The sequence below is a fragment of the Geospiza fortis genome, unplaced genomic scaffold, assembly GCF_000277835.1.
Source record: "Geospiza fortis unplaced genomic scaffold, GeoFor_1.0 scaffold54, whole genome shotgun sequence".
Taxonomy (NCBI): Eukaryota; Metazoa; Chordata; class Aves; order Passeriformes; family Thraupidae; genus Geospiza; species Geospiza fortis.
Genome location: NW_005054301.1, coordinates 4,989,524 through 5,003,997, shown reverse-complemented (window position 1 = coordinate 5,003,997; position 14,474 = coordinate 4,989,524). Strand labels below are relative to the sequence as shown.

Sequence of the window (14,474 nt, the reverse complement as noted above, 5' to 3'; positions counted from 1 at the left end):
GGCAGCCCTGCCAAGCCGGGAGGAGGTCGAGGCAGTAGGGCCCGCTGCTCAGGCCTTCCGAAGCCGGGACCAGCCTTGCCTCGTACCAAATCAACCTCTACAGAATCACAGAATTAATTAGGTTGGAAAAGACCTCTGAGATCATCGAGAACAGCCAGTGACCGAACTTCAGCATGTCAACTAGACATGGGCACTACACATCCAGTCTTTCCTTAGACAGCTCCGAGGATGGTGACTCCACCACCTCCCCATGCAGTCCATTCCAGTATATAATCACCCTTTTTGTGAAGAAATTCCTGCTAAGGTCCAACCTAAACCTGCCCTGGCACAGCTTGAGACTATGTCCTCTTGTCCTGTCACTGGCTGCTCGGGGTAGGAGGCCAATTCCTACTTGCCTACAACCTCCTTTCAGGTAGTTGTAGAGAGTGATAATGTCTCCCCTGAGTCGTCTTTTCTGCAGCCTAGAACAACCCCAGCTCCCTCAGCCACTCCTCAAAGAACTTGTGTTCCAGACATTCACCATTTCTAGAGCCCAAGCCACATGACCCTTTCCAGAGAGGGATAATTTGCTTTCCGATTCCTTTCCGATTCCTAAGTGATGGTATCTGTACACATTTCTTGTAACCTTGATGAAAAAGAGCAGATGTGAACCTTGCTTCTCTTACTCCGCAGTGAGGGCTCATATTGAAGGTAGGATGGTGGCAGATAGTCCTTAAACAGTAATTACATGTGTGTATGTGTGTGTTACTACAGAGGCTCCACTGGGTAACTGATACCACCTGTAAAACAATGAGTAGCTCTGCTAGGCTTAAAACTGCTGTTGATAATCAAGCACCACTAAAAGCAGTGACAGGACTTCAGCAGCCAAACTACAATATTCTCCCTATTCATCTGAAACAGGGAAGAGCCACTTCCCTGGCAGAGGCAACAAATCCTGCTGCAAGGCCTTCACAGAGCACCTCATGATCAGAGTGTTTTTGCTGCAGCCCATGCACAAAAGTTAGAGAAGGGGGAAGTGGCAGAGTGGGGGTGGAACTTCCAGAGATGGGAAGAACTAATGTGAAATTTTGCATCACTTCCCTGCATCCCCACTGTTTTCCTTAGTTTTCCTCTTGGCTGACCCAAGCACAAGGATGTATCGTGAGTGCATCATAATAAAGTAGCTGTAGCACTGTTTCTCTTTGGTGGTCTTAAAATGCAATGAAACATCTTTAACTTGGCAGAATCATCTATCCTTTGGATCAGCTTGGTTTATGATTGCTCCTGCCCATCAATTAGTTTATAAAAGTGTTCCAAGGGACTAGAACAGAGAACTGAACCTCTGCAGCACTTGTCCTACCAAACTTGAAATGAGATAGGTGAGAAAAGATGACTCCTGCTACAGCCATCATTCCTCATTTTGAGCAGCAAGTGCTCCTCTCAGGACATGTAAATAGAACCTTTGTAGTATGATAAAGCTGAGGGGCAAAGCAGCTGTGAGGAGCTGTGAAGGGCAAACACTTTTCTATATATAATATAGAATATATATATATATCTTATATATATTTATATATCTTTTATATATATAATATAGACAATATAATGAGTATCTAGTAACTGAAGAGATGTTTCTAAACCCTCCAGATTGAAAGCTGAAGTAACAAAGGAGCTAGGGGATCTCTGCAAATGGAGGTCACAAGTACCAGTATGAAGAACTGGAGGGTAAAGTATTCAAACTCTACCTATGTCTATTATATGAGCTTCGCTACTTGCTTGTTCCTCTCCAATTCCTCAAGCATTCAGTACAATCTCAAGAAAAATATTCCAATGAGTCATTTTAATAGACAAAAGATTTCCTGGCTGGAACCATCATCATCATGAGCTGGTAACAGAGCATTTTCCTATCCATTTGCATCAGAATCTCCGGTACACTGCAAAGTATATTTTGCATATTTGCTTCTTCTTTGCTCCTAAACTAACTGCATTCTTGTTTTGTTGGAAGGTCTGTAGTTGAATTTTTCATATCAAGATATTCACTTGCTTTAAACTGGAGACAAAGTTCTTGGTTGCATAGTGAAAAGTTTATTTAAAGGGAGTAAGTTCCAATATATTATTACAAATCAACCACAACACATCCAATATAAACAATACAAACCAATTGTAGAAGGAATGCAAGCACACTATAAATATAGCCTTCATATGTGCCCTTCAGAAAGAGTCCAGTGACACATTTTGTTAAAATATCCTCTTCTGTATTAAAACTCACCTCTTGGTGAGCACATGGAAAGCAAACAGCTGGTGCTGAGAACTCAATTTTGAAATCACAGGACATCAAAAATATTCACATCACAGAGTAAGGACTGACAAACAACCAATACAGTTCACAAGAACATAGGTCTGAAAAAGTTATGACAAGCTACAAGGTGCTCCCCATTGAAAGCCTGTGCTAATGGTTTGGAGCTGTGAGTGGAAAGCAGCCTGCTTCCCTCTGAGGAGAGCTGTCCCCAGGGCATCTTAGAGGTTGCAGGGAGGTCATCTCCAGCTATTTATCATTTCCAAACATGGCTCCTAAACGTCCAGGTCATTGCTTGGCAAGGTCTTCTTAGCTCTGAATTTTGCGGCTGGCATCCTGCTTCTTGCCCAAGGGACTTGATTCACCAATCCAGATGGGTTTAAAACAGATAACCCTCACTGATGGATCAGAAAATTCTTCCTCTCTCCCTTCCCAATAAAGACTACATTTAATGTATGATGATTCTGAGAAAGCAACATGTAAAATCCAGAATGGAACCCAGAAAAGCCAAGGGGACTCAGATTCACCATCCACCTGGACTGATGCACCTTCAGATGCAACACCACCTCAGTTTCGGAATAAGTAGCCAGAGACTCTCTCCAGGCAAATGTGGACTATCCTCCCAGGACACTCTCCTCCTTGTAATACACATTTGAACTCTGCTGTTTTATGTATCTTTTAAAACTTTATTTAATTGGTATTTACTGCAAATCAACTTCTTTAGATAAATACCATAGCACTGGGACTCCTGCTAAACTCCTGCCTCCTTTCACAGTCTAATTAGCAATGTATTTAACACAATCAGTTCCCAGTTTTTCATTCTGCTGGTTGTGAAGTCCTCATTCATCTACATGATATTGTCACATGCAATATTTTCCCAGATACGAGAAAAGGAGAAATGCTTTTTTCTTTTACACTTGTAGATTTTAAAAAACCCTAAACAAAACACTTGTTGCTTTGGTCTCTCATCCACACTCAATATGCATAAGCGCACACCACTCACAACTCTGGATTTCAACACTCTTTTTAGAGAAAATTATGAATGGCCGTAAGAAACACTCTTCTATGTCTATCTAGTGTTCCTCTGGTCCTCGGGTTTAGTGTCAGCATATCAAAAGGAGCAGTCCTCTGATGTTCCTAGGCATCTGACAGCAGCATATGAAGGCAAAGAATGTATGGCACCAGGAAATTCAAATACCATTGTGTACTACTCATCTTACAGCAACAAGGTTGTCTATGAACAGATTAGATCTCCAGGAGCAGCCGAGAGGGGCTCTCCCTGCCTGACCTTAGCAAGGACCATCCCCTACCCAAATGGGCAGAGAAATAAGAAGAAATCTCTTGTATTAATGACACCTATGGTTCTCATTTCAGACATGTTTGTTCCTAAGGCACCTTGTGATAAATCCTCTGTAGAGTGGCTTTAATAGGGGTAGTGAGACAAGAAGGAAGAGTATAAGCAGTGGGGATGAAAGTGAACTCATTTAGGGATTCATTCTCTCCCCTAATTCCCCACAAGAACAACAAAATCTTTCAGCAGCTAGACCTGTAATAAGATTTACCTCAAATTCACCTCACCAGGTCCAGCTCCACAGTACTTGACCCAGTGCAGGCCATAGATGGAGGTTACATGCACACACAGGTAAAAGGAGATAAACTGACTGGGTGCAGCCAAAAAGAAAGGCATGTGGCTGCCTTCTAGACTCAGTGCATAGTAACTTGACTTTCTGAGCACCTGAAGTCAGGTAGCTAAGCTGTTCCTCTTAACACGTTTTCATCTTACCTGTTTGTGCATATTAAACGGGTCCCGAGCATTAATTTGCTAGAAGCCTGTGTCTGACACCAGCAACCCTTCCTGAGAACAAGCATTACAGGCCTCCTAAGGGTCTGAGTAAATATAAGCAGTACCAGTAGTGGTCCTTGATGTAAGCAATTTTAACTCTCTGTTCTCAATAAAACACATTCATTTTAAACTTCTGCTGCTACATTACACCTAAAGCAAAAAAGAGGAAACAATGGAGAGTTTATTACCTTCTCTGACATTAAAAATGTCCAACAAATTAGTACCATTATTATAACTAAATACTTATCCAAGGTAATTTTTATACAGTCAGATATATCTCTGACTGAACATGTAAATTTTATTTAGACCTAAATTATATTCAAAACAAAATGGAAAACAATTTTGTGCTTTCACAAAAGCAAACCCAAAATGCAAAAGAAGCTTCTTCCTTGATTTAGCTTTCTGAATTTCTAGAGACAATTTAGAGAGAAAGGAAACCTATATTAAAAACCTATTTGAAATCTTCCTTCCACCGAAACAAAAAAATTGCTTTCCTGAGGATTAATTTCCTTCTCTGAAGTGCAACTGCATTTTAACTTTATTTTTCTTTCTGGACCCAAGGTCTAATTCCAAAGATCTCTATTTAAATAAGAAAGGTTTCCATAACTGCCTAAGCCAGCTAGCAAGATTGAGTACAGATCCAGGAAATATACGAAACTGAAAAAAATACACATGCAAAATAAGATTATTTCTTTGAAACAACTACGGGTTTGATGTTGAGAAGGAATGGCTGCTGTTAATCACTAGCCACATAGCCAAGCTATTTGATTTATCAGAAAAGTAATAAAAACTGTGTATCCTTCAAAAAAGAAGTTGTCACTTTGATAATGAACGCTAGTTGAATACCTGAGAAACAACATACTTGTATAATGTGGAAATATAAGAAAATAAAGAAGAAGAAGAATTATCCTGTACAACTGGGAAACTTTCCTGAAGATTAAATATTCCTTGTGTTGATAAAAGATACCGGATACTTCTGGGAAACTTAAGCAGTGAAACAACACACACCAAATACTTTCAGTTTCACTGCAGCAGGCCTGTCTGTGGGCAGGCTGCATTTGCAGCCTGGGCACATACTTATTGGGATGACATTCCACATTCAATGCTGCTTTTGGGCTTAAGTCCCAAAAGAAATGAGACCAGGTAGATGGGCACAGTTCCAAAAGAGTGCCCCAGCCTTATTAAAGATTGCTCCACACTTCAGAAAACAAGAACTGAATAATAGGTTTGCCATCTACAGTGCAATTTATCTTAACAAAAACCATTAACTAATGGCTTGAAAATTGGGACATCCTATCTATGTGTCCGCAAGTGATCAAAGCTGGTTGTAAGGCAGGTTTTGTGATCAAAACCACAGCAGTTTTAAATGGAGATAACCCACTAGCATGCAACAAGCTGTGCAGCTGAGGATCCACAATTCTGGAATATCTCATGTACATACAGGTCAGAGTTCCCTTCAACAGAAATAAATCCTAATTAGAAAGTGGAGTAGGTGCCAAATAGTACATGACATGTTAACAAGCACAAACACACAGGGTTCTGCAGATCTCACAGCCAAGGACCAACAGCAATCACTGAGTGGGGCAATGCTGACATTGTGGTCACACTGAGGGGTCTATTCCCTCTTCTCCTTAGTGCCTCAGGTGACAGAGTGCTTTCCCCTCCCACTTCTGCTTGAGCAATAGCCAGCCACCTGGGCAGGAAGATTGTATCTGGCTTAAGCTGGACTCTGAGAAGACAGATAAGAACACAATAGTTAAGGGCCAGAAGCCTTGCTCAACAGCTTAGGGCCAGTTGGGCACAAGGAAACCCAGAATACAGCCTGTATGGAAATATGACTGTAAGTCAATCATCTTACTCTAAATAGTGGACAGCCCAGGGCCTGTTACCCTCTCCTGCATGGCAGGAGGCTGTGCCCCAGGATCTCCACTCAACTAGGGATCCATCTTAGGGTTACCTTCTTGAGGACGAGAGATTCCTTGCTCAGGAATTCTCACCAAGTGCTTAATAGCATACAAAACTTTGAAATCTCAGCTAAGTGAGATACAGGATTGACTGTGCACATAATCCTTTAGATGTAAGCTGCTTGTCAAGTCTGGGACTAAGTCTGGACCCAGATACACCTAAATTCCCCTTGAGAAAGGTGTTTAAAAAATTAGGGGGTCCTTTCTGAACCTCACAACTCAGCAGAGGGTCTCCCTGACAGTTTTGTCTGACCCTGTCCTCTATGCAGTGAACAGTCAAGTATAACTTGCCATCATGTCTTGTTAAACTATTGTCACATTTACTCATAAAATCATAGAATGGTTTGGATTGGAAGAAGACCTTGAATATCATCGAGTTCCAATTGCTCTCCCACAGGCAGGGACACCTTTAACTAGACCAGGCTGCTGTACGTGCAGGGTTGTGTGGGAGACAGGTTACACATGCTGGGGTGCTGTACCTGTGTTGCTGTGTGTGCAGGAGATGGGTTACACCTGGATCACAGCACTGACCTGAACAGCCTTTAGAACATGTGGGGAGAGCTGGGCATGCTCCAGTTCCTGCTACAAGCAGTGCTTCCTGAGCCCAGGTATACTGTACTCCACAGACTGCAGTTGTGTGCTGCAGCCATGTCACCATCCTTTCTGATGGTCCTGGCACAGCCCTGCTTTACAGGCCTTGTCTGTCCAAGTGTTTTGTACCATATGTGTGTGAGCTGACTGACATGACTGATGCCTGCCATCTGAATGATGCTTCATTAATCTCTTTGTCACATTTTTAATCAGCAACTTTCATTATTCACAAACCAATACTTAAAAAGAGTGGGGGGGTAAAATCCCCAAATTTACTTGCTTGTGATCTGCTTTTTTAACTCAACTCTCCTTTAAACCAGAAAGGAGATTATGAAATTATGAAAGAATACTGTCAATTGCAGAATGCGATGAGTAACTCGGGTGGCCTGAGCTGCAGAAGTGTCTTCATAATGCTCAACTGCTACTGCTGGACGTGGTTATCAGCTTTTTAAGGAATTTACTATATGGGTATGAAGAGTTGTACAAAATACAATGAAACTGTTACTGTGTTTAGAGTGTTTCTGGAGGTTTCAATAACTCAGATTTTATTAGCAATGACAGTTTCAATAAACTTTTAATGACATGTTAATTTCTTTTATAAAACAACCCATGAAAAAAAATCTCATTTCTTAAAACCAGTTATTTAAACACTTTTCTGAGTCTAAAGGCCTGAAGAGCCTGCAGATTTTTGAGAATTTCTGAAATTTCTGTCTGAATGTGAATTATTGTATGTATCAGATGGATAGATCATAATTCGTAAGGCTACAGACCCTTTTCCCTCTATCTCATAAGATCCACTGAAGCTGGAAAAGAAGTGTAGTCCCATCTCCTGACAATTTGAGACAGTTAATTCCAGCACTGACCTTATTTTCAGAGACTGGCTTGTGTTGTTAAAGGATTTACTAAATAAACTTGCCATTTCCCTGTTGTTAGCATCTTTTACTTCCTGCATCATCTGTTCAAAGAAAATTATTCGTCTAATCCTCTACTGTAAAATTCTATCTGATACAGTCTTTTAGGTAATGGATCTAAGAGAAATTCCACAAACTTGGAATTTGGACAATTTGAAGTTCACAGATTGACTTAAGCTTGTACCCACTTTGACAAAAACACTTCCCTGACAAGCATCAAGTGATGAACAAAAGTATTTTTTCCAAATTAACAATGTAAAAATAATGTAAGGAACGACCTAGTGAAACCTTTAAGAAAAATATAATTCCTGTTTTTTATTTCCTTCAACAGTCCTGCAGAACTTCACCACTGAGTTTCAACACCACCAGGTTTTCCCAGAGGCTGCAGAACAGCCTGAAGAACCCTAGCATTGACCACACACGTATGTGGCTGATCTTATTACTCTGGGATATGACCAACTTCTGTATTTTATGTGCAACTTTTCTTCTGGCATTGGCCCATAGTGTTTTCTGTGTGATCATAAATAGTTTTAAGGTGTTTTCCAGTGACTCGGTACAAAAGGTTCATAGAATCATAGAGTATGTTGAGTTGGAAGAAGCCCATCACAATCATTGAGTCCAGCTCCTGTCTCAGGACACCCCAACAATCAGGACATGTGCCTGAGAGTGTTGTGCAAACACTCCTTGAATTCTGTCAGGCTTGGTGCTGCGATCACTTCCCTGGGGAGCCTGTTCCAGTGTTCAACCACCATCTGGGTGAAAAACCTTTTCCTTATACCCTAAACCTCCCCTGACTCAGCTTCATGCCATTTCCTTGAGTCCTGTCACTGGTCACAAGATTGAAGAGATCAGTGCCGTGCCTGCCTCTCGTGAGGAAGCTGTAACTGCAATGAGACCTCCTCTCAGTCTCCTTTTCTCCAGCCTGAATAGACCCAGTGACCTCAGCCACTCCTCCTATGGCTTCCCCTCCAGACCCTTCACCATCCTTGTGGCCCTCCTTTGGATGGTCTTCAATGGCTTAATGTCTTTTTTATATTGTGGCACACAAATCTGCCCCCAGCACTGGAGGTGAGGCTGCCCCAGTGCAGAGCAGAGCAGGACAATTCCCTCCCTTGCCTGGCTGTGTTATTGTGCCTGATGCATCCAGGACAGGGCTGGCCCTCGTGGCTGCCAGGGCACTGCTGGCTCAGGTTCAACTTGCCAGTGACCAGGACCCCCTGGTCCCTTTCTGCAGTGCTGCTCTCCAGCCTCTCATTCCCTAGTCTATACAAAACACACCAACTATGAAACGTTGTTAAACTGATGTTTTATATCAGCAAACATACTACTACTTCTCTGTTAGAAGTGAAGTGTGTCACTCCATCAGGATTATCTAGGAACTTGATAGACAAAGGTTGAAAAAAAAACCAAACACCTTACCTAAATTGCTCAGGCCTGATTCAAGTGCTGTAGAAAGGCCATAGGATTATTCTTCATTTCATCCATGAGAGGTTAAAGGAAGGAATAGCCCTCTCCAAGCTGCTAATTGAAAGGGCATCTTGCTCTGACAGATACCAAGCCCTACTATTCTGTCTCCCTGTACTTGACCTGCTTGAATAAAGCAGCTCTGCAGTTCCCCTCCACTCTGGTGAATACACTCTCTCTTTTGAGAAAGGTGGCTGTTTTCTCCCTGTCTCAGGGCCCAAAGCAGCAATAACTCTGCTCCTTGCCCACTCCCCCAGAAAGCAACTGTGCTCCAAGCAGGGCTCTTCCAATTTCCACTCCTCCTGCTCCCACCTTGGACTGCTCTATTGTAAAGCGACGGATTCCTCTCTTACCATTTTGACCTACTAAGTGCTCTGGAGCAGCGAATCCGTAAGCAGAGATACTTCAAAGTAAGCTTGAGTATAGAGCAAATTGTACAGCATTACAATATACCCTTAATAGGAAATAGGCAGCCCTCCTATGAGAGCAAAATCTTTGGCTTTAACTACCCCAAATAATTCTGTCCATCATTTCCTCTCAATAGAAGGAATGGACCAAGTAGAGGTGCTTTACCTGGACAATTTAAAAATAAAACTCAGAATTTTTCTAGTATCACCATGGAAAGTCATTTTGTGTCTCTGCAAAGAGGTATCAAAATGTAAATACAGCAGTATTCTTAGAAAAGAGAATGATTTCAAGTTAAAAGTATTAAAATAAACAACAGCTACAAATAAACATGTTTTAAAATTCATCTCTGATGGATTAACTTCTCCTTTTCAACTCAGCCACTACTTAAGGTGGTAACTAATACCATCACTAGTCACCAAAATATGCCAAGGAACTTCCTAACAGTACCTTTGCAACAGTAATAGCAGCTGACAAACTGCATTTCTCCGGGAGCCTTTCCCTTGCTACATACAGTTGCAATACCAGTGAACCACCATCCTGCTAATAAGAAACATTTCCTGTATATTTATTGGTTGTATTCCAACCATTTTGTATTCATTCAGCATGGCAGTAAGTAATGTCCTCTGCTTCACATCTGGATTACAGAAAAACTTCTGGTAATCACTGAGGTTTTAATGACCTACATATGCCTACAATCAACAGATATAACATTCAATTCTTAATCTGTAGAAAGGCCTTCCTATGGACTACGAGGTGTTCACCCTGCTCTCACCCCCTGCTCAAACATGAGCTGTGACTGCTATTTGGGGCCCACCTGTTGTAGCACTGCCAAGCCACTGCAGCATGGGCTGCTGCTGGCCAGCTGCACTCCCAGCCACTCGTGTGAGTGAAGGAAGCATCGACTGCTGGTGACTGTAGCGATGGTAGGTGGTGGGGTTACCCTGGCTAAGTGACAAGCCAGCTGTGCTTCTGGCTCACTGAAGCTAACAGCTGCCCTCTAGCGATGCAGATGCAGCAGGAGAGTTGGAAAAGTTATTCACAAAACAGTAACATTATTTTCACTTCATTTTGTACCAGCACAACAGATCAGAACCACAACCACCTGAACGTGGGTTCTGGGCAATTGCCAGCTGTGACTTGAAGGCCCAGCCCAATGCCTGCATGGAGCAGACCTCCCAAAGTTTTAGAGAAAGAGCAGCTGCCTGTGAACAACCAGGCAGTCACAGCTACCTTTCTCCCCTGAGACAGTGGGGAAGAAGGGTGTGGGGAGAAACCAGTTCATGTCCAAAGGAGAGCTGGCAGAACTGCGCCGCGGTTCTGTCACACAGCAGTGCCTGTCAGGCAGTACCAGGGCTGGGTGGCAGCCTGCTACACTCACCATCACCTGCCTGCCATCCTTGCCCCTTCCCTCTTCTTCAGCTAGTGTAGTAGACATGAAAGAACAGAGTCTTATTGCGGAGCAGAGAGTAGGAGTTATCGAACTTCAGCAGGTAGATGCCCTCGCCCGGGTACTCGTGGCTGCCCGCCTGTACCTCCCGATGGCTGTTCCTGCGGTACACAGGCATCACCTCTCCATAGCGGTTCCGCAGGTAGCTTTTGGAACCACGCTCCACATCACCCACAGGGGACAGTCCTGAATGGCAGAGAGGAGACAAGTAAGTAGGGCAGAACCACCTGATGATCCAGAAAAAGACCAACAAGACCAGAACACAGCACAGACATGCAGCTATACGGAAGGGTAACGGTGATGGCATTACCCAGAGCATCTCCTCCAACCTTTCTGCAAATAATTCCCACAAAGTCCAGCCTTCTTTATCATAACAAAGGTCATACCAAGAACCAGTTCTCTTGGGAATACGGATGGGACAGTATTTACTAGCCCACCAGCCGTCTCCTCTCTTTTTTAGCTTAGACACCTTTCAGATACCTCATTGCTTTCATGCACGCAACAGCAGTCTTGTGATATAGACTTGAAGCAGAGAGAGGCGGGAAAGCTCTTAGCTGTTACGTTGTAGTGTCTATGTTACCTAGTGTCTATGTCCTCAATTCACTTCTCCAAGAGGATTCCTCATAAAAGAACCTACCCCTGATTAAAGGGCCTGCAAAATTCAGACACGAACCTCCCAGATACACTGATCACACACACACTGAAGCCACAGAACAAGCAATGTTACTGTGTGTTTCCCAAGTACAGTGACACAGGTAGCAAACATTTCAATTACAGTCAGAAGGAGCTACTGATATAATGGAGAAAAAAAGAAAACAAGAAAAAAACCAAAAAGAAATCCCCCCCAAACAAACAAAACAACAAAAAACACCAACCCCCCAAAAAACCAGCAAAAACAAAACCAAAAAAACCAAACAAGCAAAAAACAAAAAACCCAAGCAAACAAAAAACAACACAGAAACCCCAAACAAAAACCCAAAAAAACCAACACCCCAAAACAAAATCTTCTTGCCTCCACTCACCACCAGAAATTTCTCAGTCTGAGAATCTAACAAAAACAGTCAGGTTAAAATTTCAGACTTCAACCTTTTTATCATCTAGAAATTCACTGAGCGAATTCTGGTTTTATTTTTCCATGTGTTCAATTTTAAGAATGCTCTTGGAGAGGACAGCCATTGACATATGCTAAAGCAGGAAGGACCAAATGCTTTCTTATCACTCTAACCAAGAACTCAGTAGGCTGCAGAGATAGCAAATGGGCTGACTAAACAAAGTAGATGGAAATTGTAGCATCTCACAGATACGCTGAGCAGCATGGCAACAAGCAACACAAATTAACCTTTAAAAGATCTGCACTAACCTTCAATTTCCTCATCCTCGTCTTCATCCTCCTCATCACTGGATTCACTGACCTGAACAGTAATGGCAGTGCTAGTAACTGTGGTCCAGTCAAAGTAGACTCCAAACCCAATGTCGTAGTCATCCGTAGCAAACTCCCAGCAAATGCATTTCCCATCAGGATGGGTTGGCACTCGGACTGTCACCACCTCACCTCGCTTCACCACCATCCGGCCATTCTTCTCCTTCCCCACCTTGGCTTTGAATTCCTTCATCTTCTCAGTGGTCCACATGGTGGGTGCAGCCAGAGGTGGAGGCTGAGCTGAGACAAGGGAGAAGTTCACAGGCTTACATCACTTTTCACCACTGACAAACTATTACCTGAAAACAGTGAAGCTATTTCTGGTAAGGGGCCTGCATTCTGGAGCCTGCTCCCAAAAGCCCCAGATGTGAAGTTTTTCCACTCACTAGCCAGGAGCCCAAATTTCCAGCCTGAATTAGAAGTATCTCCAGGACAATCTCTGCTCTTCTAGTCAGGGCAGGCACTTAAAAAATTACCCAAACGAAAGTTCTGCCTCCAGGACTCACCTTTTCTCTGCTCCCCAAGGAGGTCTGCAGTCTCCAGCTCAGCTGAAAGGATATCCACAGCACCAGTGTGATCTGACTGAATCATGACTATATCCCCTACTCCCTGAGGTACATGGTAGCTGGTTAATCGAACAGCTTCCTGCACAAAGCACATAAAAAACATTGTCACAAAGATCACCCTGGTTAAAAAGTCTCTGCCTAGATTTGAAACAACTCATTAGTAACTCAGGCATCTTTATGAGATCAAGTCAGACCTGCAGAACCTTCTATTACTAGTGTAGGCTAGCTCTGAGACACCTCTCAGTTATTTGTTTCCCCCACTGCACCAAAGTCATGAACTTTGAAGTGAAATGCTGCATTAGTGGCACAAATTTCACTTCCCTTGGTCTCCCAGGGAGTCCTGGGCAGGCACATTTTTGCACTTGCATCAGAGTTAATTGTCACTTCTCAACACAGCAGCAGCCTTAAAAATTTAGCCAATTATTCTTGGAAAAAATTCACAACAAACAATCTCTCTAGGGAGAGCCTTTCAGCTCTGTGTGCTCTAGACTACAGCCACAATCAAACTGCCATGGCTGCATCCTAGTTACAAATCCATCTGATTCACTCTCTTCTCATATATGCAAACTCACAGGTCCTGAACTTGGTGTCACTTGTACAGGTTTCCCTGATTCTATCTGTAGGGCAAACAAATTTGCTGCTCACAATAAGAAACAAGGGATTTCAGTTCCCTCTTCCATAAATCCACAAGAATGGAATTTCCAGAAGCACCAGATAAGAGCAGAAGGTAACAATTACCTTGAAGCCTCGGTGAGCAAGGAAGCAAGGACTAGCTGAAGACAAAAGAGGGATTTTGCAAATTAGACTGATACCATTTATCTCCCACTAATGTATAGGAAAAAATGTAACTGAATCTATGTTAATACTACTTTTATCTTATCACAACCCTTAGAGCCTCAGTCCCACAGAGGCAAGCATAGTAGTAGAGTGGGAGAACTGTTGCTGCACTTCTGTCTTCATTCTCAGACACAAGAAACATCCATCTACCTTTTTGAGAGATTGGATTTGGTCAGGCAGCTTCTCTTCTAGTACAGCCACGTTCTGATCCCCCAGAGTGCCAATTTCTTCCTTCAAATGCTCTGTTGTCTCGGCACTCAGGTGCACCCCAGCCTGTGACCTTTTGGAGGAAGAGAGCAGTACAAGTCAGCACTTGCACCCAGGGCACAGCCAGCAGAGGAATCACTGCTCTGGAACTCAAATTCAAATGAGCTGAAGGAACGAGCTTCTGTGGTCAGCACCTGCCAACTGGACAAAGAACCCCTGCCCACCCCAGACCTGCCATCTCTGCATGATTACTTTTCATGTGAACCAGGGGGAGCAACTTCCAAGGGATACTCCATATTTACCATCCTTTAGATGGCAGAAATTCACTGCACTCACCCCATAGCACGTTGGCTCACCAACACTACACTAAAGACAGACATCAGTAGCAACTTTTCTGCCCAAGAAAGGACAACTTTTATGCCAGCTACTGCATGGCATCTGCATACTGCCTCAGAGGTCAACTGGATCAGTGAAAGAATTCAGAACAATTTTGACAGCCATCCTGACAATGCCATCTATTTAAGTGGTCTGTTATGCCTTTCCT

General features: G+C 43.0%; 1 protein-coding gene across 1 annotated transcript; it reads right to left on the bottom strand.

The window, feature by feature from the left end:
* Positions 1-10,868: 10,868 nt before the first annotated feature.
* Positions 10,869-14,271, bottom strand: TMED8 (transmembrane p24 trafficking protein family member 8). The gene is made up of 5 exons (XM_014310573.2): positions 14,267-14,271; positions 13,874-14,003; positions 12,827-12,965; positions 12,261-12,560; positions 10,869-11,086 (listed from the first exon to the last, which is right to left on the bottom strand). The coding sequence occupies exons 1-5, from the start codon at positions 14,269-14,271 to the stop codon at positions 10,869-10,871; spliced, it is 792 nt and encodes a 263-aa protein (XP_014166048.1).
* Between the last annotated feature and the right edge of the window lie 203 nt (positions 14,272-14,474).

Bases quoted from the DNA above. Each gene is read 5' to 3' on its own strand.
- TMED8 (XM_014310573.2), bottom strand. The intron at 12,561-12,826 runs GTGAGTCCTGGA...CCCTTGTCTCAG, and splicing joins CCTTGGGGAGCAGAGAAAAG to CTCAGCCTCCACCTCTGGCT. The intron at 11,087-12,260 runs GTTAGTGCAGAT...TCTGCCATTCAG, and splicing joins CGAGGATGAGGAAATTGAAG to GACTGTCCCCTGTGGGTGAT.